Source organism: Pygocentrus nattereri, chromosome 28, assembly GCF_015220715.1.
Source record: "Pygocentrus nattereri isolate fPygNat1 chromosome 28, fPygNat1.pri, whole genome shotgun sequence".
Taxonomy (NCBI): Eukaryota; Metazoa; Chordata; class Actinopteri; order Characiformes; family Serrasalmidae; genus Pygocentrus; species Pygocentrus nattereri.
The window spans coordinates 7,536,433-7,564,138 of record NC_051238.1 but is presented as its reverse complement, the minus strand read 5'-3'; the positions used below and the strand labels follow the sequence as shown (position 1 = coordinate 7,564,138).

Below are 27,706 nucleotides of genomic sequence, written 5' to 3'. Positions count from 1 at the left end.
TTTTCCCAGCTTGGACATAATTACTGTCTCCTTTGAGGAGAAATTGGGAGCCAAAATGTTGTAATGAGTGAAATCAGAATTTGTATGAGAAATTAAAAATAAAGTTATAATTTTAACAGACTGATATACCTTGTAGTTGAGTATTTTTTATTGTAGACACAGAGTATCTCCAAGTATCTCCAAAATAGTAACTTTACAGGAGAAGGAAAAAACACTCTTACCTGCAATGTGAGTCAATGTAAAGAGATTTTACTTCAAGTGATTTTAGAGCATTTCTATTGGTCCATTCATCATGAATATTCACATGACTTACAGGATTAGGGTTAGGTTAGCTGGCGTGTTGAAAAGAGGTAGAAACATAAAAATCGACACAAATAGACATGCATGGTTTTCTTTGGACAGTGACGATATGTATAAAGGTGGTTTAGACTGGAAATATTAATACACAGAAGGTAAAAGGTATATGGACTCTCCCAAAGATAAAAAAACTAGAAAAAAACAGGCTTTTAAAGGTCAATATTTTCTGTGTTTAATTAAATGGCTAAGATTTAAATAAAGTCATTCAGAGTGGCTTGATGTGAAATTGTGCACAGTGGTGGTGATGGGAACCAGACGTCTGCCTCATAAAGCTACCTCACAGCATATTATTAGAATAATGTCAAGTTATTAGAATGTCTGAGATTATTTTGTTTTAGCTTTCCAATACATTTTCTGCCTAAAATGGTTCATTTATTCAAGGTGGATGCAGGGCGTTCTAAGACAAAATAAATCTCCCCAAAGAAAACTTTTTTAATATTTTAAGCCTTTTTTTAGCAGATTGCCACCTCAGTAAAATCTCTTGGCCAGAAACTAAACTGCACCACTAAACCTGATTCACCACTGAATTTTTTTTATGTTAATCTTTAAAAAAAAACTATTAGAAAGTGTTGTCCGTGTTTTTCTATTCATGTCCAGATGCGTTATGTCCGAGATGTGATATGTATATCCGTCTTTAAAGTTGAAATCTCTACACGCCGATTTATTTTATTCTGATTAGCCTCTGCGGTCTCTGTAACATCACCTGCTCAGCGAGGGGGTCACGTCTCCCCACCGCGCATGCGCAGACAGGAGCACAGAAAGTGTGCTTGAGCTGACAGCTGCTGCCCTGATGATATCGACGAATGGTGAGAGTTTTTATAACACTACGTTAAAACGCTTTCTGGTGCTTGTAAGCATGACTGGTTGCGTCGCGGGCGTTTAATTCGAGCTTTACGGGTTTAACTTTAGACAGGCAACGCTGCCGCTGCTGTTTTGACGCTCCTCATTCAGGCAAAGCTGTTTTCTGCTAACAAATCCGAGGCCGGGCTCCAATACGCGTGCTCGCCTTCTAGGTAGCGCGCTTGGTTAGAGGGTAGAATTCGCTGGGCAGCGAAAAACCTAAGCGTTCTAGGCAGGACAGGAGTACGCATATTGGAGCGCAGCCCCGAGCCAATGTCGGTTTGTATGGCGGAGAGGACAGGTTGGAAATGCGTCAAATAATTTGTTGAATTTCAGTCTTGTGGAATTATACGCCTCTGGTGATGTCTTTGCGTGTTTGGTGAACCATTAGAAACTGCACGAACCTCCTAATTTGTGGTTTTAAGTGGCAGGGATGGAGGCAGTGAACGTGTAAGCTCAGCTAGCTAGGTTAGTTAGCATTGCTAACTGTGCTCTCTGGTTCTCAGTGTCCAGCGGTAACAGCCTCCCGCAGAGCAACCCAGGCAAAAAACACAAAAAGAAAAACAAGAAGCACCGCAAAGCCACCAGAGAGATCGTCCCCAGCTTGGAGCTCGGGTAAGCTGCACCAATCTGAAGTGTGGCCCAGATTTTTTGAGCCTGGGTTTGCTGTCTGTCTGTCTGTCTGTCTGTGTGCATGTCTGTCTGTCTGTGTGCATGTGTGCGTATGAGTATGGGCTAAAAATACATACAGGCGGTCGAGGGACTCACTTCTCCAGATATGCACATTGACTCATGCCCTCTCTCCCCTCCTCCTCTTTCTCCTCCTCCTCTCTCTGCGTGCCTATTTTAATTTAAGCTCAACAATGCTCATGTTGGAAAGGAAGCCAAAAACATTCAAACTCAACAGCTCAGATACTGTTACATAAAAAAACAATCCATCTGGAAACACAGGAGTCTTTTATAGTGTGCAGGCACAGGTTGTCAGGAACAGTGAATTACTGCATTCAGTCAATACTAAAGTGACAAGTAAATGAATAATTGAATGCATAGTTTGCACACAAGTTCCATTTCATTGCAGATGTGCTCAGTCTGCATGTACAGTTTTTGAACTACACTGATGTCCTTCCTTGGCTCTTGTGTGAGCTACAGTACTAGGGCATCTTGTTTGAGTACAGCATGGTGATGTGGTAATAGTGTACATTAACATTGGAGGATGACCAGCTCTACGCTTTGGAAATTTTCCAAAATTTCTGCACAATATTTTTGAGATTTAAACAAATTTAATTTGGAGTTTTGTATGATGATGCTATCGGAAATGGTCTGCAAATGTGCCTTGACCTTTGTGTATGTGATGTTTATAATGATACAATTGTAGTAAAACCTCCAAAAAGTGTGCACTGTTTTACATTACAACATCCTGCATGTACCTCTTTGCTGTGATTTGGATTGGCAAGAGAAACTCAAATACACTGTTTCCAAAAGTATTCTCTTATCTGCCTTCACATGCATATGAACTTGAGTGACACCCCATTCTTAGTCCATAGGGTTTAATATGATGTCAGCCCACCCTTTGCAGCTGTAACAGCTTCAGCTCTTCTTGGAAGGCTTTCCACAAGGGTTAGGAGTGTGTTTATGGGAATTTTTGACCGTTCTTCCAGAAGCACATTTGTGAGGTCAGACACTGACGTTGGACAAGAAGGCCTGGCTCACAGTCTCTGCTCTAATTCATCCCAAAGGTGTTCTATCGGGTTGAGGTCAGGACTCTGTGCAGGCCAGTCAAGTTCTTCCACACCAAACTGGCTCATCCACGTCTTTATGGACCTGCTTCGTGCACTGGTGTGCAGTCATGTTGGAACAGGAAGGGGCCGTCCCCAAACTGCTCCCACAAAGTTGGGAGCATGAAATTGTCCAAAATCTTTTGGTGCTGAAGCTTTAAGAGTTCCTTTCACTGGAACTAAGGGGCCGAGTCCAACTCCTGAAAAACAACCCCACACCATAATCCCCCCTCCACCAAACTTTACACTTGGCACAATGCAGTCAGACAAGTACCGTTCTCCTGGCAACCGCCAAACCCAGACTCGTCTGGTTCGGATTGCCAGACAGAGAAATGTGATTGGTCACTCCAGAGAACACGTCTCCACTGCTCTAGAGTCCAGTGGCGGCGCTTTACACCACTGCATTTGACGCTTTGCACTGCGCTTGAAGATGTAAGGTTTGGATGCCGCTGCTCGGCCATGGAAACCCATTCCATGAAGCTCTCTATGCTGTTTTGAGCTAATCTGAAGGCCACATGAAGTTTGGAGGTCTGTAGCAATTGACTGCAGAAATGGACATATTTGTTAATGCATGTTGGGTATTGAGTAGAACACAAAGCATACAAAAATGTGAATTCTGTCAGACATGAGACTGAAGACTGAGAAATGCAATACTGCTTCACAGACTATTACGTAACGTGACATGTAACATAAAATGCTAATTCTCAATAGAGCTTTAACTGGGATGCCTCTTTTCATGAGTAAATTGTGCAGGAAAGGCAAAAAATGTGGGAAATTCCTCTTTAAGACATGTCAAGCAGTGAGATTGAGGAAAGATGTTAACTGTTGATTTGATGTTGGTTGGTGATATTTATAGGTCATCAGATACTGCACCATCTTTTGCGAACCTTAATGTTCTGAGACTGTAATAACATCATTGATAAGTCAGAGTGAAATGTTTCAGCTGTTAAGCTTTGACCACTGTTTACCTGGATTGGCTGAGGTATTGTATAAAATAATGAAAATATATGATAAGTGTTATTTAAAATTGAGACACTCATCCCTGGAGATCCACACAACCAAACATGCCCAGTTTAGTTTTTTTTTTTCACTTCAGCTGAAGTGATTTAACCTGTTTGTTAGAGAAACCTGTACAACGCTCCAGCCAGTCAGGAAGACTGCAGATGTAACTAGATGATGATCTTAAATTTTACCTCATTTATTTAATTATTTCATCCACAGGCCCCAAATCCCGGCCTCAGATGAACTGTGCCACATCCTCACCGTCCACAGACCCACCACTCCTCCAGACACAGCCCCCTCTCCTCCTCTGAACCTCTCCCAAAGTCCTCCAGACCTACAGCCCGCAGCCTCCATCCTTCACTCACCCCCCATCTCAGTCCCAGTCACAGCGCTTCCTTCACATACCATACTACCATCACCAGAGACAGCTACTGCTTCCATAGCACCTTCCTTAGGCTTGCCTTCTGCGTTTTCCACAACCCCTCCTACTCCATTAGCACCGTCCAATCAGACCTCCCCACCACAGGCTCTCAGCCCACCCCCACCAGACTTTACCCCACCCCCAGCAGAACTACTAGGGTCCGATGATGAAGAGCAGGAGAATCCAGCAGATTACTGCAAAGGTATGATAGTTGCCATATTAATGGCTGATTTGTTTTTCTTGTATGTTTTAACCATTTGAATGCATATGCAATTTACTGTATATTAATTATGCATTTAATAATGTTATTATTTGTATGTACGGTATAAGGCATGTGTACATTATATTTATTTGAATAAATATGGTTTTTGGATGTTTTATGTTCTGCAGGTTTGCTTCATGATAATCATGATTAAGGTGCATTTACATTATGTGTAATGCATATGAGACGAGATCATAAGCATCATGTAGGAAAAGACAGACCCTGTCAGTTTTGAGTAGAGAGATGCTGATATGGGAATTATTGGCCAATTTGTCCATGTTTTAGGTGGGTATTACCCAGTGAAGATCGGAGACCTGTTTAATGGCAGATATCATGTAGTCAGGAAGCTAGGATGGGGCCACTTCTCCACTGTATGGCTGTGCTGGGATCTTCAGTGAGTAGACCATCCAGAAATGTGTTGCTTCTAATTCTGAATGGTAATCTGTGTACTGTGCCAATTTATTTGTATTCAGAGGTTAGTGCATTACAATATTTACAAAGATTATATGAAATATGTGAGATTTTAACAAAACTATAAATCACCCATTTCAGAATGAAGTTGGTGTGTTGCGCAGTCCAAATAATATCAGTGTGGCAGCTTAGTTTTAGCTGGCCAAACAACGTGTTAGACTCGTGTCTGTTACTCTGGTCCAGGATCTAAAATTGGCATATCTGGTTGTTTTGTGTCTTTTTCATATTAATTAACATGGCAAGTGTAGTTGGTGTGTTATTCAGTGTAGTCTAGCCATTTAGCCTGAAATCCTCAGTATCATTGCTATCAGTCCAAAAATGTTCAGTGAAACCATTTTTCAAGATTTTGAAGAGAAGGCAGCGGCACAGCTTACCGTTGAATCATGGCCCTGACCCACAAAGAGTGCATCATTTTACATGTGTATTCATAGGTGTCTGTGTCTTTGTGTGCATGTGTGTAGGAGAAAACGATTTGTGGCCCTAAAGGTGGTGAAGAGCGCGCCACATTATACAGAGACTGCACTGGATGAGATTAAACTACTGAAATGTGTAAGTGTCAATGTCAAAGTGTCAATGTTTGTATTAGAAATAGAGTTTTTATATGATACATTTTGTTGAATGTGTGTAAAATCTCTGTTTAATGTGTTACATAACAAAAAGCTGTGAAATATTAAAAAATGAAAGAGAATTAAAGTTTAGTAAAACTGGTGTGTTTGCATTGATGAGTTCTTCAAATTTGTTTGGCTGTGTATCAAACTTTTGTAGGTGTGAACTTGTTTTGCGTCCATTTATGCTCTTTTTGTCCTTTGTTTTTGTCCTTGTGTTCGTCAGGTTCGAGACAGTGACCCCACGGACTCTAAACGGGAGAGTATAGTTCAGCTCATCGATGATTTCAAAATATCGGGAGTGAATGGCGTCCGTATCCCTGCTTTCTTGCTTGGTCAAGATGCATTTCTTTAGTTGCACCATCATATTTAGCGCTAGCACATCATTAACTCATCCTGCACCTTTTGAAGGTGTTGAGCAACATTCAAAATAATTTTTCCCCCATAGGAATTAATAGTGGAGGCCAAAAGCTTGTTCATCTCTCTGTAGTCAACATGATGGGAATACGCAAGCTACACTCTAGCTAGCCAACAGCCTCTGATACCATAGTAACTGGTTAGCAACACTCTAGCAGCTTTGTATTATGCCATAGCAGCCACATAACATCCACCTGGACTGCCGTGTCAGCTTCTTAGCAACACATTTGCTACCACCGGGAATATCATGGCAACCGTCTAGCAATCCCCTGGTAACTCCCTGGAGTGCTACAGAAACAATCTAGCAGTGTCCAACCAGTGGGGAATGGCTTATGCTGTGCATTTACTCTGCATTTTCTGCAGGAAAAACACTCTTAGTCTTCAGAAAGCCTTTTACATTTTCATAGTGTAATTTTGAAGTTTGTAACTAATGAGCACTAAAAGTAACCTGCAGCATGAGTCCCTTAACTGCTTAACTCTTCAGATGTGTGTATGGTGCTAGAGGTGCTTGGGCACCAGCTGCTGAAGTGGATCATCAAATCCAATTACATGGGGCTGCCTCTGGTCTGCGTGAAGAGCATCCTCCGTCAGGTATGATGCAGCTCAACCAGCCAGATAGTTGTAACCAGATAGCCTGTTGTGGCCAGTAGTGAAACAAAGTCAGAAATGTCTGATATCAGTTTGTTTTTAATATTTTTATTTTAACAGACAATGCTGTGCAAAAGTCAGAGACCACCACTGATGTATTTGATTTCTGAGCAAAACAACCATTAAGAACAAGCTATTAATTTTTCATCATCATATTTTACAGAACAGCTACTGTAAAAACAAATATATTTTTTCAGTGTTCAGCATGACAGTTCTTTGCCTTTATTACAGCTTCTATTGTTTTCAGGAGACTCTGTTTTAAATAAATCTGCAGTGGTATTTTCCCACACATCTAGTTCAGTCTTAGAGGTTGGTTGTATTTTTTAGATTTTAGATCTTAGATTTGAAGCAAGAGTAGAGCTTGATTTTCCTCTCAAACATGAAAGCTTTCAGTGCTGTTGGACAGTTTTGGTGTCTACCGGGTCTTGCATGGTTGTTTGTCCCATTTTGAGTCCCATTTTCTCTGTAGTTTTAATCTTTTTTTGGTGAAGTCTAGTTTTGAAACTCTTTGGGAGATTTTTTCCTTTCACATTATTCTTCCTTATGCAGTTGGGTTATTTATCTAATCTCCTTAGAAATATCTCCTGAAAATTAAGTAACTTCTGCTTGTTAGCTGTTTTGTCTGGAGATTAGGTGACTGAAAGGTATTTGACTTTTCCACAGTACTGTGTTTAACCTCTCTGCTTTCTGACCCTACTTAGGTTCTAGAGGGTCTGGATTACTTACACACCAAATGCAAGATCATTCATACGGACATAAAGCCAGAGAACATCCTTCTGGACGTAACGGATGTGTATGTGAGACGGCTAGCGGCAGAGGCCACGCTGTGGCAGAAGGCTGGAGCTCCTCCCCCCTCCGGCTCCTCTGGTAAAGCACACAGGCCCTTTCTACACGTGATGGAATCTGTATACTGTTACTAACTCAGTAATACAAATATGCAGTTGGACTGGCTGGCTCTGTTTGCATTACTTACTATATATACACAGTTACTGACTCTGTACACGTTAATGATTAAACTTAGTTACTGGCTCCACATGCTCTTCACTCTATGTGTTATTGATTCATAAGACAGGCTGTACCCTGCACTGCACCGCTCTGCTCATTCCTTTTGAATTGTGTGGGGCCAAAGAAACTCACCAAAAGTTCGTAATACTGCATTGTCAGACACTTTTGACATAACTGAGGAGGCCCAGACAACTCATGTACTGGAAATACAGACGTAAAAGTCTTGCATATCATATCACTCTATCTCCATATCAAATAATATTAAAAGAAAAACTACAGAAAAGGGAAAATGCAGGTTGTTTTGGGATGTAATTTCATGCAATTAGATCTTGCAAAACAGGATACCCTTAATATGTGACTGATCTGCATGTTGTATCTTTGTCTCTTTGGTGCTGCTGTGTCTTTGGTGAATATTCCAGTCATTTTCATTTCCTTTCTTCGTCTCTGTTTGCTTTCTAACTGTGTCCTGTTGTTCTTTTTCTCTGTTTTTTTTTCTTCTCTCTTCCCCCCCCACATCGTTGTGGTTTTCTGTCTCTCCTCCCTCCTTTCTTTCCCTTCTTCTGACGGCAGTTAGCACGGCTCCAAGGGACAAACAGGTACGTTGAGAGCAGTGCCTGCTTCTATGAGGTGATCCTGTAGGTTTTTTGGTGCAGTCACATGACTTTGCTTTAGCCTGCCTGTCCCTTTCTAACCACCCTCTGCTGCTCTCCTCTCTCAGTGGGCTTTAATGCACTGGAATACTTTCACATCTACATGGTCAGTTCCACTGATTTAGGGGGTATAGGGAAGGTTCCATTACCAATTCTGTCATTGTAGCAAATCAAAATAGGTTTTTCCATTTTTAAATGATTTTTGCTCCTAACATGGTCAGCCATGTCAGTTAAGTCAATTTAGCCAGATTATGTTGCGATATTTGGTGTGCAAAATGGGAACCAGCCAAGTACATGGGTGCTGTGTTTATTTTTTAATTACAGATTCATTTTAACCATTTTATTCAAATATCTGCATTTAAAAAATGTCTTTTAGGCTTCAGAAATCCCATTGAGAAAATATTTTATCATTCATGTGAAGCATCATGCTGCTGTATTTCGATCACCCCAACATTGAGCATAAAACACTGCATATTCCAGTTATGAGCCTTTTAGTTTTTTGCATAAAATCTAATATTTCATCAATGAGCAGTAAATCATATATAAACATGTCCTCTTGCGTATCAGTGGGATAATATTATGTTCACACTAAGCTAATGCTGATGCACCCCCAGTAGTTTTAATATTACCTGTAGCAGGTGTCATTTGAAGCTTGTAAGACATGCAGAGTCTTTACTTAGGATGTTGTACACGTGTCTTACAGTATAACAATCATTAAACATTTAAACTTAAGCTTATAAACCAAATACTAATGGTGCAGTTTGTTGGCCCATCAGGCTGCTGAGCTGGTGGTTAAACAAAGACGTCTGCTCCGATTTCAGGATGTTTTCATCTACTCCACACAATTTGTGTGCAGTGCTTTCTCTGCTGTCCTACATTGCCCACTTAGACAAAAACTGACCTCTAGGACTCTTCTGATGTAGGCTGTAAGAAACATGTAAATAGGGCATGCCTTCTGTGTGCTTTTCTTTCATATTAGCATGTTGGTTTTTGCGTGCAGTGTGCAAGCTGTGGGTAAAAAGTAAATTAGTAATGACCAAAAAATTGGCTAATAATTAAAAAATTGTCCCAAATTTAAAGGCCTTATCACTGACCACTGTGATTGCATTTTTTTTAAAAATATGATGTGAATAGACGTTTTCTGATGTAGTGTGAAGACGCAAGCAAACACGTCGTGTTGTTAGCGAACACAAAGCTAATCCTGAGGTAGCTTGTTTTGGCAAAGGTTTCAATTTGCAGCAGTCGAGTGCACGAGTTGTGCTTCTGTGGCCGTTCCTGTTTACAGAGATTTCTTGTGAACAGTTGAACATGCAGAAGTTTCAATCCAGTAGCCTTGGGCTGATTATTGGTATCACACAGTGTACAAATTTAAGTGCCGATATTATGGAAATGATCATTCTTTCAACATCTTAAACTTTCTGTACGTATACATACTTTGAGCAGTGCTTTGAAAGATTATAAAAAGGTTACCAGCCCACCAATTGGTTTCGAACCAAACAAATGCAGAGACTCAGTGGAAGTTAACAGGGTTACATGCTGTCTGGGCCAAGTATAGTTATCATTATAACTTTTTAAGTAAGATTAAAAGCAAGCCCAGTTGGTAGTATGGTAATCGTATTACCAACAGGGAAAATGAAATGTATAGGGTATATAGGCTCACTCACATGTGGAACTTCATAATTGTGTTGAATCACAGTGATCTAGTTCATCATGACAGGTCAGCAAGTGATAATCACTTGTCTAGATCAGGGGTCGGCAACCCAAACGAAGAGCCATTTTGTCCTTTCGACAAAAATAAAACCACTTTGGGAGCCACATTTTATGTCTGATTTGCCTTCTTGGCTGTAAATATGTCTCAGTATGTCCTAATGTACTAATGTGGACTAAATATATGACATGAGCAAAAAACGCAGACTTACTTTGCTCTGCTTTAAGCTTTAGCTCAGCTATAGTCATTTTTCTCGCATCTCCAGCAGGAAATATTGTTGCAAAGTTGAATAGTTGAAATTGAAGTTTGTTGCAAAGCATCTGTCAGTGACTTTTTGTGAAGCTGGAACTGGAAAATTTGAATGAGAAATCGTTCAGGAACGAATCAGGAAACCAACTGGAGTGATTTTAAATGCAAAGAAGTTCATTTGTGTCTAAATGATCAATGTTCATGTTAAATCTTTTTCTTTTCGTTAGCTACTAGCTAGGGGAGACTTGTCTGCATTGCTATGTGATCAGCAGTCTGTGCACCTATCTTGTGGGTTAAAGGGTGGATTAGCAGATATAGGCTACATTAACTCCAGTGTTTAAGACCATACTGTTGAACTGTGTTTGAACAATCAGCAGAGCTTTATTTTACTGCAAATTAGGATGATTTTACTTTTACCTAAAATATCTAATTCCGCTGTGGAGCCGCAACAGGGCAGTAAAAGAGGGGCTACATGTTGCCGACATCTGGTCTAAAGCTAATCAGCTATTGACTCACTGGTAGACTGCAGCATTGTAGAATGGAAGGTCTTTTTGGGGGTGGGTGGGGTTTCCGATCAGTGGAATTGGTCTTGGTATTCCACTGTCATATCTGCTGATTGTGCACTGGGTCCCCTCACTAACGTGTAGCAGGCTGTCTTACAGTATCACCTTGCATCATGCAGTTTGACTTCCTCACATCTTTTCTTTTAACCTGCTGTAACCTAGTTACAGTCCCTTTCTTAGGCGAAAACCAGCAGAACAAAACACGAATCGATTCAAGCAGAAGTCAAAAAGTTTGATTCCTCAGAGTAAATTCAGTGAGAGGAGTCTTCCATCCTGGGGGAAAATCGCACCATGACAGATGAGCCAGTCTCCATTTCCATCACATCAGTTTGTCATATTCCAAAGGCAGCCTCCTCACGTCTAAGGAGTAATTTCACAAACCGCAGAAGACTGTTCAGAATATGAATGAGCGTCAGATGGAAGTAAAATAACGGGAGCTTTTCCGTAGGGACTGGGAAGGAGTCTGCTTCTTTGTTAAGACGGTTCCGAAGAGCCTGTCAGTGTCCTCATTTGCTTGGTGGGGTATTAGATGGTAAGGCTGTAGGTCTCTTCTAAATTAATGAATATAACTCAGTAACACTCAGTCATTACTCAGTAACTAAGTATGGTACCACTTTACAATAAGGCTACCTTTATAAAGTGTGTATGTATGGTTTCAAATTAGTTTATTCTTATTAATTAGGTCATAACATGAATAAAAGGCTGTCATGTTTTGTTTGCTACATAGTGAGCCAACCGTCATGTATACTGATCTCGCTGATTATGTATCTTACTTCATCATTTAGCATTACACATTGACATTATGCATGTCAACTTTGTTAGATATATAAAGTCACTATTTTCCTTTTTATTTATGTATCTTTGCTGCTTATTGATTATTTTAAGGTATTTACTGATGATCTAATTAATAATCATTAATAAACATTTTAAAACATTACAAAAGACTATCCTTATAAACGGATTATTATAGTGCTGCCCTAAGGATACTAAGTATACTAATATGAATAAAGTATTAATTAACTCTAGTAACCTCTATGATATTGCTCTGTGAATCTAATCCTGACTAATTAACCGTGTGATGAGGTTTTGAAGGCCCTGAAACAGCAGAGTCATAGTGATGCACCAATCATATTAAGTTCCCTTTTTTTCATATTCTTTCTCCCCATCTGCGCTTATTTTTCTTTACCTAAATTTGTCCGGTCTTCTTAGAGGTCTGTTGCCATTTATTTTGGAATTTCACCACACTAACATTTTATTTTTCAGCCTTATGTGCATAATAGAGTCTGCCCCATATATTGATTACCCGATGATATTGTCCAGTTGGAAGTAGGTTTCCATCCTCATATTTTTATGTATATTTTGGCTTTTGGAAATGGCAAATATCATTTCTAAATTTGAGTGGCGTGTGATTTGTTCCTTATTTTGCTAAGGAGCGGAGCGGCAGGTTTTGAAAAGCTGTGTTAAGGAAACGTTTGTATGAGCCAAATTAAACTGTAGTATAATTTTAGAGCTCTGAATTTTTAAAATAGAGATGTTTTTCCATTGGACAGTGACTATTCACATCTTAAAGCCCCTAGTGCTCATTCATGTAAGCTGTACGTATGGTGTGCTCTGTTAGTCAGTGTTATATTAGTTAAACCCACTTTAAATGACTGGGCTTATTTTTCTGAAGTCAGTGATAAATTCTAGGAGCAATATTTTGTCAAGGTGGTGCAGGCAAATGTGTAGAATCAAAACATTTTATTCATGACATTAAAATTAATCTTGACCTCAGAACTGAAAACAGTATGGAATTTGAAAATGTTTGTATCGGAATAGTGATTGAAAGTTAGTGTATGCTGTGTATGTAGTTAGGAGGCTGTATAAACTGATTGTAACATTGCGAAGCGAAGCACATCACTCAGTGCAAAATGAATATTTAAAAATAAAATAAAATGTAATAGTCCAGCTCTGTTGTATAAAATACAACTATACAAACCACTATTGTGTAAAACCAATGTGAATGATCAAAACTAAGCAACAAAGCTATAAAAAGTGAGAAGTAATTAACAGAAACCAAAACCATGAACTCTGGCTTGTCCCCACCCAGTGCTATTGGGATTGATATTCCAGCAGGTTGTCAGGCTTTATTGCTCTTTAAGATCAGTATCTGTGGGCTGCAAAATTTTCATATCGGCTGGTTCCTTACAGTTTTTTTTAACATACCAATTTACACAATTTGTTCTTCAAGAAAATGTTTATATACGAGAGCATAAGAAGCTTTAAGTATGTATCGGCTGTTATGGAAATTGGTTGAAGCCTTGATTTTTCTTTGCAGTGCATTCTCACATTTGTAGATGCGTATTTGATGGGAGCTTAATTCACATTCAGGGTTAGAAGAGAACCCAAGAGAATATTTTCCAGCTTGAGCTGTGAGAGGGTTTTCAGAAGTAATCACAATCAAACTCTGTTTGTACTTTAAAAGGAGCCCTGCCTATTCGAGGGAAAGGTTTCAGTTCGAGTTCTCATTTAGTATGCTCTTTGCAGCAGATGGGTTCCCTTCATTCTGGTGGAGAACTGAAGGCATGTTACAGTGAGGCACTTCGAGGTCCACTACTTTTGTCGGTCTTACAGTGGAATTAACGTCTGGCAGTGCTGGCGGCTCTCGTGTGACATTCCCAGAATGTCCGGCTAAATTAGGTGCAGCCGTGGCTTCTGTCATTTGTCCGAATGCTGGTTTTGTGCTGGCTGTAAGAGTTCAATGGGTCAGTTTAGTGAGGTTCCCGCTGCATGGGGCCTTAAACATGTCACTGCTTGGTCAGTCTGTCCACACAGCAACAGCACCGTCCTCCTAAAATAGTCCCTGAGCAGGAAATGGCCCATCGGTGTCGAATGTCGTCCAGCTCACAGTTCTGATCCTGCTGCGTCAGTGTAAACTCATAGCTCCCTCAAAAGTGACTCGAAAGCTTTGAACATGGCCCCTGCTAACTGCTTGTTAGCGGTCTTGTTAGCAGACCTGGTTGGCCTAATAGACTAGACTAGTCTTGGGCAATAAAGAGATACTAATAATGGTAATGATTTTTTATATCACGTCCTCTGCAGTGACTTCGTTCTCTTTTATCTTATTCATATTTTTGGTGACACTTAAGGCTTAAGTGCTCCATTTTGAACAAAGGCCAACAGCATTGTCCTCAAAATGTAGGTTTTTATTGACACTTTGCATTTTATTGATACTTTTATTGATACTTTGATTACAAAGCTGCACTATGTAATTTTGGGGATTTTTACTCTGTGGATTAATCTAATGATTGTGTGTTGAAAGAGTATTCAATGAAAACTAAGTCACCACTTGGCGAAGAACTGAGGATGTGAGTGAATGATCGACTGTTATCATATCTTAATCAGTGCTATGCTGAATTTGCATTTGAGGCCTAAACATTGAGGCTGACCTTTTTTTGAGCCAGTGCGCATGATCTTAATATGTAAAGACGTAAGATGTAGTCCGATGTTGTAACTCTTTCTCCTGACTTATTGTTCCAGTAATCCCCAATAGTGTTACAAAAAAACTTTTTAAGTTACTTAAAAATGTTAATAATTTTTAAAAATAAAATTAATAATTTTAAGTTTATACCATCTTGATAATAGGTGCCTTTCTATGTTACATGCGAATAAGCCTTGGCACATCTTTTTTTCATTATTTTTCCCTCCCATATCCGATCATACATTTTTGACTGTCACCCATTAATACCGATATTTAGTCTTTACAAACAAAACAGAAAAATCTATCATAAGATGGTTGGCTTTACTGTCCAGCACTAATCATGAGTAATTTGTGACCAGCAGAGGCTAACCATGCACAAAAGAGAGTTGTTGAAGGGCTAAGCAGATATATATCTAGTTCCATTGACTTGAACCTGAGCGTTTTGTGAATTTTAGTAGCTATGTTAAATCAAGGCAACTGCAAAATATGTGACAGTTGCTGGAAAGACATACCACTGTAAAGGCAAAGCCCATTTCCTGGCCTCTTCACTCAAACATGGTTTGATGAGCTAACACATCACAGTGTAGGATCTATAGAGCTTTGAGCTTGTTGATCCAGCTGGCTTGGCACTGTCCTGTAGTGGAACCTTTGATTTGATACTGTAGCCTCACATATGTCTGAAATCCAACGCCAGTTCCCCCAGACTGACCTACTGCTTCTCTCCGTTTGTGTGTCTGTCCAGATGGGCAAGTTGTCGAAGAACAAGAAGAAGAAGTTGAAGCGGAAAGCTAAGCGGCAGCAACGGTTGCTAGACGAGAGGTTGCAGGACCTGCAGAGGATGGAGGAGATGGATGGACTCGTGCCAGCAGAAGGTTCTGGAAACTCCCGGACGCTCTGGAGCCTCAGTGAAAATGGAGAGGAAACAGATGCACATGCACAGAGTGAGAAATGCACTCGTTAGCAGCCGGCAAAATACGAATATGTTGTTAAAACCACAGTTCAGCAAGAAAGAAGTGACTGTGTTGCCAGGTTTTGCAGATGCAAGATTCCTATGATCAGGTGTTCTTGCCCAAACCCAAAGGATAGCCATCAGGTTTTTCACAGTTTTCTCCCTAATTTATTCATATAGAGTTTCACCCGCTAACTAGATCACCCCATCACACAATGCTACCAAGCTGGGAGGGTGCGGGCTAGCATGTGCTTCCTCAGAGGCACAGGCATATCCTTTCAAGCCACAGATAATACATCATTGGACAGCTCAACTTGCTTGGAGCAAAACTTTCACTGACAGTTCTGTTCGTCAGCTAACAGATGCCCACGTTGGCTAGGGGAGAGGGAGAGGGAGAGCTATCCTGCCCATACAGAGTGACCACTATACTTCCAGGCACAGATGGCTGTTGCATCACCGGGGATCAAACTTGCTATCTCCAGACAAACGGGGCCAATGCTTAGATGGTTGCACCACTCAAGAGCCCAAGATGGTATTTTTCAAATGCAGATCAAGCCTGGTATTGGTTTTTATAGAAAAATGGCCAGATTTCCTGGTTATGAAGGTTTCATCAGAGAGATTTTCAAGGAGAATTGAAATGTGAATTACATTGGAATGCTCAACATGGTGGTTGAATCACAGGTAGTCCCACCCAGCAAGAAATAAGAGCCAATGATGTTGTTGGTGTAGGGGGAACAGTACCACTACCTTTTTGTGGAGATATGTGTGTATGTATGTGTGTATGCCTGTTATTTGAGCCAAAGACTATAAATTATTTATGGTTGGTCAGATTTTAAGACTAAATACAGCGTTTTGTCTCTCCTCATGGACGTTGAAAAGAAGCCTGGTTTTGTATGATAATACTGTTTAAAACTTCCCAGGATGTTAAGATTGCTGCAGAGTGGCTTTCCTTTAAGAACTATGTTGACATTAGGCTTCGATTATGTTGCCATTATTAGCCAGATTCATGCAAGATTTTGTAAGAAAAATCTTATGAAGGATCTAAAGACAAACACTAGGAGGTTAATAAGAATGGGCCTCATTCACCAGTGTCCTACTAGGTCTTTTCTTGAGTTTGTCATCAGCTTCGTGACAAGTTCTTAAAGTGCAGAACTGTTCACACCTTTGTGCTCTCGTGTGTGTAGATTCTCTTCTTACCTAAGATCAAATCCCAAATCCGAATGAAAACTGAGCGAGTTTTAAGGAGGCGTTTGTTCTTAAGAACACTTGGTGAATTAGGCCCAATGTTTTTAAATGTAGTTCTCAGGAAGTTCTCAGATATTCTCTTAAACAAGTTTATAGATGAAGCAGGCCAGCGCTCTCCGGATGTCTTCAGCTGCCCTGCAGCATTTTTGAAGACATGCTTGAAGACATGTGGCTTAATGTGTCTTGGAAGACAAACGTGTTGCCTCACAGATTGCTTGGTGTGTCATATGATAAGGGTGATATGTACAGAATATGGGGATTGAGGAGATTTTACATTTTACATGCAAACACTATGCTATTTAAATTCAGCAGTGTCCATGGGATTTCATTTTCTTAAAGCATACAAAATAATCACTTGTCAGCATTGTATGCCCTAAACACTGTCTCTTCTGTTTGTGTTAGTGAATGGTAATGGGTACTATCCACCGGGCATTAAGGGCAGTCCAGAGTCCGGCTCATACTGGCCTGAGGATGGCTGTAACGGTTTCGGACCACTGCGCTTCTCCAGCCCCGGATCAGCCCTGTCCGGAACGTCCAGCTCCATCCTGTCTGCTACCTCGGAGTCTGCACTTTCCACTCTGTCTGGATACTCCACAGAGAGAGACAGTCAGCGGTCACTCTTATCCCCTAACAGTCAGTTTCACTGGATTTTCATATCTTTTACATTGGCCTTCCTTGGTGTGAAAAACAGGTTTTTGCCTGTAATGATGTAACAATTTTCTTTTTTAAACTAGTGTTAAAAGCACATATTGAAACGCTGTTGGCCCACAAGTGATTTATACATGTGGAAAAGTAGCCAAAATCATTATGGACAGTGTATCTGTCTGCTTATTTGGACAAATTTTCATGCCCGTGTGTTTGTGTTATTCTCATGTCATCACATCTTTAGATAAATGTTTTTTTCTGCTTCCCATAGCTTTCAGTGCTGCAGATTTCCTGGTGAACCCTCTGGAACCTCAGAATGCAGATAAAATCTGCATCAAGATCGCAGACTTGGGCAACGCTTGCTGGGTGGTGGGTGCTCCCAGTTAATCTCATTCAGCTCCAATTCAAACTGAACTCTGTGACACAGTGAACAGTTCATAGCTAGGGGTCTGTGTTGCCACAAGTATTGCAGAATTGCATTGAGGCAGTATGAGTTTCTCATTAGGAGCTGAGATAACTTTAATGCTACAGTGCAGTGTTTCTCATCCCTTGTCCTGGAGGCACAATACCCTGCAATTTGTAGCTCTTTTCCTGTTTTAACACGCCCACTCAAATTCAATATTGGGCTGAATACGAGCTGATTAGTAGGATCAGGTTGGAAAAAACATCAGAACGTGCAGGGCAGTGGTTCTCCAGGACCAGGGTTGAGAAAGGTGCATTTGTCAAACTGGTCTTATACCAGTAGTTTTAGTGTCCCGTTGCTAAGCGCATACATGCAGAAAGGTTTCCTTTGTGTGAGCATGGTGATGTTTTCAGTAAGCAAAAAAGATTTCTGTTATTTGTTCTTTGTTTATTAACTGATGTAACCAGCCAACGTTAGCAGTGCTCAAAGCTTCTGAATAATCTTACCTTCCTGCTGGATTGTGCATCATAATTCAGACCTTGCTGCTGTTCTTTTCCCTGCAGCACAAGCACTTTACAGAAGACATTCAGACACGCCAGTACAGAGCGGTGGAGGTACTGATTGGGGCAGAGTACGGCCCCCCAGCAGATATCTGGAGCACAGCATGCATGGTGAGACTTCAGCTTCTCCCAGTGACGGAATGTGTCATAAGTGTCATGGTATGATGAAGTGTGCTTAGTATGTTAAACATTTCACTAACAAGGTAAAAAATGTATACATTTTTATTTCAGTTTGATTTAACCCCTTTCTGCATGCTGCCATGTGACCATTCCTCTGGTGGAAAGGAAATTGACTAAGCTGTTTTTTTATGATATTGTAAAATAAAAAAACTTTTAATTTCAAAATATAAATAAAAATGACATGTAAATATTACCAGGCTGAAATGTAAACTGGTTACTGTGAAAAGTGGCTAAAATACCCTGAATACACAAGTGTGATGAACTGTTTACACAGTAGTGGACAATAAAAACAAACACAGCAATCTTCTTTTATTCAAACACTTGAAGTTGGCATAATAATTTGATTTGAACAAAATTAGCCATACTATTGCTTATTATTGTAAATGATTATAATCCTTTAACATTTTTGCATCTATGAATTGCCACATTCAGATCAGACGACTGAGGGCTGCTGCTGCCTTTATTCAGACTCAGTGCTGCAGTCAGTGAATGGTGTTAGTCAGCAGTGGTACTAATGGTGATGCCATGTTTTTAGGCATTCGAGCTGGCCACAGGAGACTATCTGTTTGAGCCTCATTCAGGGGAAGACTACACTCGAGATGAAGGTCAGTGCTGTTTTTCTTTATATTGCTTGCTACTGATCGTTCTCCCTTTTTCTCAGTCATTGCTGGAGACCCTAGATGTATGAGCTGCTATTGAGGACTTGTGTGTTGTTTATTTATAGATCACTTGGCTCATGTCATTGAGCTCCTGGGCCCCATTCCTACTCATTTTGCTCTCTCTGGAAGATACTCAAGAGAGTACTTCAACCGCAGAGGTAAGGCGAAATAATGCAGAAAGTTATTGCTTTACAGAGATAAAAGTTAGATAAAGTTATATGTGCTGGTCACAAACGGTGGCAGTCTCTGCTGTGTGGTGGAGCTGTCCAGCTGATCGTCCATGTTGTGTTTGACACTTGTTTTGAGAGACATTTGAGGAGGAGAAGGGAAGGATGTGAAGAGTTTCTTTCCAAAATCCTGTGTGTGTTATCAACAAGTTGACTGTAGCCTCTTAAACTCCTGGGACCCACTGGTAGTTCCAAAATGCACTTTGTCATATTCTTATTCTTTCATTTTTACTATTTGGTCATGTAAATTCAGGTGGACAAACCCAAATTTACCCTGGAGAATGAGGTTAATGCGTTTCCAAAGTAAGCCTTGTATTTAACCTCTGAATCCAGAGTCTGTCCCAACGAGTAGCCATTCGTCAATTCATGTTTGCCGAAATTTAGAACAGTTAAAGGGTCTGAAATGTATGTTAATGTTTGCTACAGTCTAGTTTAAATTAAAGGCTTCATGGGGATAAACATAGTGTTGGAGTTGAGTTTAAAAGGGCAGAACACCTAAATAAGCTAATGAAAGAGGGTTTATTGACACTGAAGGAACATGTGAGGAAAGCTAATGGCTGTGAGATCACAGCTTCACTCAGGATATTATTAGTTCAAAAACAAGTCTGGGGAAGATCCCCTATTAGCGAAGCTCTTATTGCGGACTGTGACTAAAGCAGCAGGTCTGCTCGTGTATGTGCGGCTCTCTCGTTTCTAACCTGCGTCTGCTGGAGAGGTTTCGTGTGTCTAACTCCAGTGATCACCTGTTCCATCTGTGAGCAGCCCACAGTGCTTCATAAATCACGAGATGTCTAGAAAATATGCCCGAGTACGTTTGCCCACTCTACATGGCTGGATAAAACCGGTTCAATGACATTTGTGTGACGTGCTGTTCTACCACTGGCTAGTCAAAGCTGTGTCAATATTTGGCTGATTGTCATCCTTCCTTAATGGAATCTGCAGTGATTAGGCAGCACTCGGTTCTATGATGATGATGATGATGCAGATTTAATTCTCATACTAGTCTCTTACAATAAACATTACAAAATTACAAGAAACAGCCTGATGGATGCGGCCATTTGTATGTGCCGTTTTGCCAAATATTAAACCTGTTACATTTTAAAGGAGTCCTAGTTTATCTTTTGTCTATGCAGTACTTTGGAAGTACTTGGAGACGCTGTACATGTTTTATTGTGCAAGTAACTTAAAAAAAAAGAAAAGAAAAGAAAAACTAGAATACCATAATTATAGTAAATACTGCCTGACAATTAAAACTGGTTGGCCAATAATTACTCATTTATTTGGTTACAGCTTCGTCACCACTTTGACCTCTTGATGGAGCAACGTCTTAGGTGGTTGTGACGCTGGGGAACCCAACATGGATCACCACATATTTAAATAGGGGTTGATCCAGGTTGGGTTGCCCACCATAATGATTAAAAGACCAAAAAAAATGATAATGTCCCCAAGTCGAACCTTTACTTCAAGAAAATGATTATACATTTTTTAAATAAAGAAAACTAAACAAAAATCAGACGTCAGTGAAGCACTGCTTAGCTCAGGGATCAGCAACTCAAATGTTAAGAAGACCCCGTTTGTTCTATTCAACAAAAATCAAACCACCTTGGGAGCCACATTTGTCTGTTTTGTTGAAAAGTTTTACCATCTTGGCTGTAGGTGTCTCAGTTTGGGCTAATGTGCTAGTAATTTCCCTCTGGGATCAATAAAGGATTCTGATTCTGATTCAGACTAAAAATATAATATAAACGCAAACAGGGACTTGCTTTGCTCTGCTTTAGCTCCACTCTAGCTGCTTTTCTTGCGTCGCTGACAGGAAACTTTGTGTTAAGAAGACTGTAACCGCTGTACCATTTGAAGTGGAATGGGAAAACATGAAAGAGCAGCTGGCAAATGAAGCTGAAGTCAGCTGGGCGACTTTTAGTTGTTTGGCAGTTCCTCATTGTTCGTCTTATAATTATCTTTCTTTTCTTTGACCTTTTGTTAGTTACTAGCTAGGCGAGTTGTCTGCGTTGCTGCGGCGACCAGTCTGTACTGTGTTTAAAATGTCTTACCTTTACTGTGGAGTCACCTGAATGACAGGCCTGTTGATTTACAGGACTTTTTGGCCACAGTCCTCAGAGATGCTCTTTCGTGCAGAGCTGTTGCGAGTATATGCTGCAACAGGACAGAGTGGATATAAATGTCTGTCTTTCTCTCCAGGTGAACTGCGGCACATCAGTAATCTGAAGCCGTGGGGTCTGTTTGAGGTGCTGCTGGAGAAGTACGAGTGGCCGCTGGAGCAGGCGGCTCAGTTCAGTGACTTCCTCCTCACCATGCTGGAGTTTGTGCCAGAGAAACGAGCTACTGCAGCAGAATGCCTGCAGCACCCCTGGATCAGCTCCTAACACACACACCCACACTTTTGAAACCACTCACTCACTCTTAGTGCAGTTTGCGTCTTGAAGGTCAGCTTGGTAGCCTGCCCACAGGTACACACTCACTCTTCAGAATGTATCGTCAGTATTAAAGCAAGACTGAAAAAACAGTACTCTGAGCACACATTATTCTTAGCTAGAACCTCAAATCTACGATTTTTTTATATATAATATATATATTTAAAGAAGCTTTGATCTTTGCTCTCTACATGGTGGAGATGTCTGTAGTCTGTTGACGGTTTTCATTGTATGGTCATCTCAATGTGTAGGATGGTCACATGTTTATATGTTACAATAGTGCCTTGACATGCCCTGAATTAAAAACAAAAAACAGTGGAGGAAAAGAATAAAAAAAGAAGCCTTCACTTTTTATATTTGTTCGCCGTGTGAGGAATGCTTGTTGTTTGTGAACATACAGCACTATAAAGACTTGACAGAATAAAGACATGAACTATTGAACCCGTGTACTACTGACAAATAAATCACTCTGAATCAACCGGGCAGTGTTTGTTTCTGAGAGGTATAAATATGAAAGGTTTTGAAACATTTTATACATTATATTGCTTTTAATAATCGTTAATTTAATAAACACGCAACAGTGTGAGACTTTAACTCGCATTTAATTTTAGTTTGTTACAGTGATCATGTAGGCACCTCACCAAACAGGTCAGTTTGTTTATTTCAGTCCTATTCCTTTCATTGACGCTCATGTTCAGATGAGACTCAGCTGCAATTATTGCACAGGCGTTTGCACAAACCTGGAGTCGCTTAAGTGCATGTTGTCGCAAAAGGGGGGGGGGGGGGGGCACACCACCAAAGCACAAATTTTGAAATTAAGATGCTACTTTTCACTCAAATTGTCACATGGTTAATATGTCATTTTAAAAAATGTATTAAAGTAGAAGAAGCAGAGGTTTGCAGCCCCCTGCACCTACACTAACAAACAACCGTACTATACTCAAAATAGTTTGACCATGAATGTTTTAATAAAAAGGGCATTACAGTGTACACAGCCTTCCTTAAAAACAGCAGCAGCTGTGGTCCTCACCAATACAGCTTTCTGCAGACAGGCACGGGTGCATCATGTAGAACCTACTATGACCACAGGGGGGCCCTGTACACCTATAACAACAGTCATGAGTCCACAGGCCAACTTCTGAAGGCAGGCTGTAGAAAATTATTGAGGACCCATCTGCCACATCTTACTAATACCATCTGTTAAACAAATGTTTAACCAACTGTACCGAATTCAAAAACACTATAACAAGTTAAACTTACAGTAAAAGCTGGCTGTAGCAGCCTGGATTTATAAACCGCCGACAGAATGCACGACCGTCTATGAGCGCTGTTTAAACCTGTTATTCACAACACGCAGGACGATAGTCTCACATAACCAGATGTGACTTTTCCAGCACCGGAAAAGGAGCTTTTTTTTTTCTGTCCATATACCAGCAAGAAGCTTCACTGGGCCATCAGATTCCTATACATAGATAAATGTTTCAGTCAACTGCAAAAGCAAATGCTTTTTTTTTTAGTTTTACTCCCATGAGTCCATTCAGACACAGCACCTCTAAACAGTGTGAACAGCTCACCTGTGGCGCTGTGCACAGTCTGAGAGTCACAGGCTCTCTGAGGTTTGTAAGCCTATAATGCGCATGTCTGCAGCTCTGGTCACTTTTTCCTGCGCACGACCGTCCAGCCATCGTCCTCTTCCTCAGTAGCCGTAGCTGAAGGAGGCTGCTGGTCTTTCACCGCTGCACTGCTAACCGACGCTCCTGCTCCAGCCTCATCATATTCCATAGACTGAACAGAAAAAGATGAGTGCATTTAATCAGCAGCTCTTTTTATTTAATAAGCTTTTATTAAATGCTGAATTATCACTTGAAAGATTTTCTTCCCAATATTATAAACACAATGAGCCAGATTCAGCTCACTGGTGTGAGCATGTAGATCAACACAAAGGTGAAAAAAGGAGATAACACGTAAAAAAGGCAGAACAAGCCAAAGCTGAAGTTCCATTTCCCAACTAGTTGCATTACATGTTTATTTCATTATATTTTCATTTAGTGATGTGCTTTAAACTTAAAAAGCCAGGCCTTGTTTACCAACTTTCCATTCTGTTACATAAACCCTGCTGAATTTACGAAATGTCAGCTGGACAAACCTCTTCGTCATCCCCGCTCTCCTCTTCCTCCTCTGTAGGTGCCTTCACAGGTGTGACCTTTGCCCTCCCTGTGGCCCTTTTAAGCTCCAGCTGGTGGATGTGCTCTCTGACCTCGGCCAGTTTCCCCTGCTGACACTGCTGAAACATCACACACACCTTCTGCGCCACCTGAATCGGACACAGAGCCAGCTTCTGAGTCTAAACGGTCACTGTATGGACTCAAGAAATAAACACTGTAGAAACTGTCAAGAATGTAGTATCAACTGACTAATAAAGAACAATGCTGCTCATGTCATTTGACAGCATTCTGCACTTTTGTCTCTCATCAGCTGGACGTGAGTTGGACAGGACTATAGTGGAAGACGCAGACATAAAACAATCCAATAAACCAATGAGAATTAGATTTTTTTGTCAGTGCATCCTCACCACAGCCCCCACAACTAACAAGCTGGCATTTTATAAAACACACAACTGTGCTCAAATAACTAACACACAGCTTTAATTTAAATAATAATAATAATAATAATAATACACTGTGCCCACATTATGAACGATCAGTTTTATAATTTCACAAGTCAAACGGCTTTGGAGAGCAGCGTGCTGATGAAGCTATTCCTCCTCTCTCTAAATGTGTGCAGTGCGCACCACCTCTCATTATGTCAGCATAATTTGTTTGGTAACTAGTCTAGAAACTTAGCAAACCAATTCTGCTTAAATGACTTAACTGTTGTAGCCCTCAAGCAACAGCGCTACACTTCAGCAAAAGCTATCAGCACTTAGAAGACCGACCAGATCCTCACATTCAGTTACGCCTGACACTCACTGTGGTTACTGCAGTCACTCCTGTTTGAATGTAGCTTTACTTAAGTAACGTGACATTTCACATAAAGTCTGAGTTCTGCCAGAAAATAAAAGCTTACAAAAAAACAGAAAACAGGCCACTACTGTGGGGTTGTTGACGCTGCTGTGGTGGTGCCACTGTCACTGAAAAACTTTTTATATTTATTAATATATATATATATATATATATACACACACACACGACTCTACGCATCATGAAAGTACTTGTTTTTTGAAAAGCATCACTGATAACTGCTGGTAAGAATTCACTTCCGTTACTAAAAAAGTATCAGACCTGTGGCAAACTGCCGTCATCTACCACAGTGTCAAACTCGTTGTTCATCAGATCAGACAGAAAGTCCTCCACTTCATGCTGTTCGAGGTCACCTGTGAACAAATTTAACACATCCATATTACACACCAACAAGCTGAAAGCAATTACTGCGCTGTAATCTCTCACTACTGTCAGAAGAAAACCTCATATCTCCATTTTTGTCGTTTTTCAGTTTTTGACCTTTTGAAAATGCCTGCAGTTCTTTACATTGTGTGTAAATTTCATGATGAATGGATCAAAAGAAACGGCCCAAAATGACTTGGCAAAATGTCTGGTTACACAGACTTACATTAAAAGTACAGTAGGTTCATTCCTTCTCCTGTAAAGTTACCATTTTGGAGATATGAGGTTTTATACCGACAGCAGCGATATATGTAACCAAAAAGAAAAGCTATGGATGTTTCCATTAAAGTCACAGTGGAAAGAAAAGCTATGATTTAACATCACTTACTGTTGTCACAAAAATACTGCTGAACAGCATCAACCATCCACTCCGCCTTCTGCTGACTGTACACTCCTCCAAATCCATTATCTACCGCTATCTAAAATGACAAAGCATTCACGCTGAAGCAGATAGACACTCTTACAGACATCATCAACAGATTTCTTATCTTTTGACTTCAGAATAGCACCAAGAATATTTGTTATCCTTCAAAAATGGTCTTTTGGTGGTGCTTGCATCTAAGATTGCTCATATGAATACACTTCTCTTAAAACAATGGATTAAAATGTTTGTAAACCCATATCTTTAAACCCACATCCTGCATTTTCTTGTATTCCACGCATTATACTTGCATGATTTCATGCACCAAAAGGTTTTTACATCATTTTCCAACCTCTTTATCCCTTAGAATTAAGCAGGCTGTTTGACTGTGCCTTTAAGATTGATATATGTTAATACAACAGAGCTGATTGGCTGCCCTGAAATAAGCCTTATTTGGAAAGCAGTCTGGCTGAAACACTCCTTATAACTTCAGCATAAATCGGCGGAGCTAAATAATTTACATATATTAGGACGTTTGTAACGGTTATCCTTAATATTGAGGTTGAAATGGTCATGAAAAGGAAGGAGGAATGGTTTTTGGTGCATAAAACCACACAAATGTTTTTTGTGGACATGTGAGCGAAATAAAATACCAGGAAAATACAGGATACAGGCCCTTTACGCTCTTTGAACACTGCATTTAAACATCCGTACGGACTTTGTGTAACAGCTCATTTCGCTCCGGCCGGCTGTATGTACAGGCGGGTAATCCAGGTCCAAAAGGAAAAACCCTCCCCAGGGTTTTGTGCCAACTGCCGGAACAGCATCGCTGCTGGTTTGAGCAAATTAGAGAGGTCAAGCAGTTGGAACAAAATCCTGGGGACGGATTTACTTTCTGGACCTGGATTCCGCGCCGCTGGCTGTAACGGCGAAACCCGGATTCCAGCGAGTGTAAACAATGGGAAAACCTGAAGTTGTTCAACAGTGCGCACTACATGCGCAATGCTAGGCATCGTCATGAACACGGACAACAAACGCTGACATTTCTCACAGCTTTATTCGAGCCAACAACTGTGATGTTCGCAATGTTTATACAGCGGCGTAAAAATGAGACTATATTAAAATGTGCGATTTGTTAATTCAGCGCTCAGTCTCCACTCCGTGCGGTTTATCGGAACCTTTCGTCTCTCTTGCGCATGGCGGACAACACAAAGAGCAAAAGGCGGCGTTTACGCCCTCGCGCCGCGTTTACTGACCAGCGAGCCGAAAACACGCGGCTGGCCAGCGTCGCCCTGCGCAGCTGCGGGCACCTGGAGCAGCTTTATCCAGTGTCCGACACACGACGAGCTCGGCATAAACGCGCTGCCGGCAGAATCAACTCTTTACTGTGGTCTCTAACAAAGCGGCTCCAAGCTAAAGCGGCTAACGCTAGCATCCGGTTAAACCCCGAAATCACCGCTGTAGCTCGGGCTTCTTTCGCTGAACGCGCGTAGCCGAGTCGTGCTGAGCTGCTGCTCGCTGTGCTGTTTCGCTCCTCACCTGTAAAACCGGCCAACTGCTTAAAACGGCGCCCACTGCCTCCGTAAACAGCGCGCATGTGGACGAGACCCGCGCCGCCATCTTCACCCACACAGAGCCAACACGTCGAGCGCAGATCTCCACCGCTGAGGTGCGGGAACCAGGGAAAAGAATCGATACCAGATTCAAATGTCAGACCTGACAGCACGTTTGAAAGAAAGCGAAATAAATAAATAAACTAAAGTCTAGAAAGGAAGACGGGCAGAGAGAAAGAAACATAGGCATAAAAAAAGAAAAGAGAGAAAACAAAATTCTATTTTTTTTCCAAAAGCAGCCTGTTTGAATTTCTGTGATGTCGTGAAAAACAGTTTCAGTGCACCCCACGTGGACAAAGGCATTGGGACACCTACACATTACACCTACGGCAGCTTTCATAACATCCCACTCTAAATCCATAGGCATTAATATGGAATTGCTCCCCCTTTGCAGCTACAGCAGCTTCCCCTCTTCTGGCTTGGTGCTTGATTTCACACACATGTGGCAACGGGACTAAATGAAACACCTGAATTGAACGATTAAGAAGTGTGTCCCAATACATTTGGCCATATAGTGTATCAGTATGTTTAGATACCCCACGACCCAGAAGGATAA

General features: G+C 40.8%; 2 protein-coding genes across 3 annotated transcripts; one reads left to right on the top strand and one right to left on the bottom strand.

Moving 5' to 3' along the window:
• Positions 1-1,065: 1,065 nt before the first annotated feature.
• On the top strand, positions 1,066-22,211 carry srpk3 (SRSF protein kinase 3). Of its 2 annotated transcripts, none has more exons than XM_017719456.2 (16): positions 1,066-1,163; positions 1,704-1,812; positions 4,194-4,597; positions 4,943-5,051; positions 5,590-5,677; positions 5,960-6,047; positions 6,635-6,741; positions 7,500-7,665; positions 8,374-8,399; positions 15,176-15,374; positions 17,030-17,260; positions 17,544-17,641; positions 18,239-18,346; positions 18,951-19,020; positions 19,140-19,232; positions 21,501-22,211. In XM_017719456.2, exons 1-16 carry the CDS (start codon positions 1,148-1,150, stop codon positions 21,683-21,685), a joined length of 2,097 nt encoding a protein of 698 aa, XP_017574945.1. In that variant the 5' UTR covers positions 1,066-1,147; the 3' UTR covers positions 21,686-22,211. The 2 variants fall into 2 exon arrangements, with proteins under 2 accessions (XP_017574945.1, XP_017574944.1); XM_017719455.2 differs by lacking the exon at positions 1,066-1,163 and adding an exon at positions 1,390-1,498.
• A 108-nt stretch (positions 22,212-22,319) lies between these two features.
• On the bottom strand, positions 22,320-27,475 carry tsr2 (TSR2 ribosome maturation factor). The gene is made up of 6 exons (XM_017719457.2): positions 27,466-27,475; positions 27,077-27,201; positions 25,505-25,595; positions 25,015-25,106; positions 23,880-24,047; positions 22,320-23,518 (listed from the first exon to the last, which is right to left on the bottom strand). Exons 1-6 carry the CDS (start codon positions 27,467-27,469, stop codon positions 23,387-23,389), a joined length of 612 nt encoding a protein of 203 aa, XP_017574946.1. The 5' UTR covers positions 27,470-27,475; the 3' UTR covers positions 22,320-23,386.
• Between the last annotated feature and the right edge of the window lie 231 nt (positions 27,476-27,706).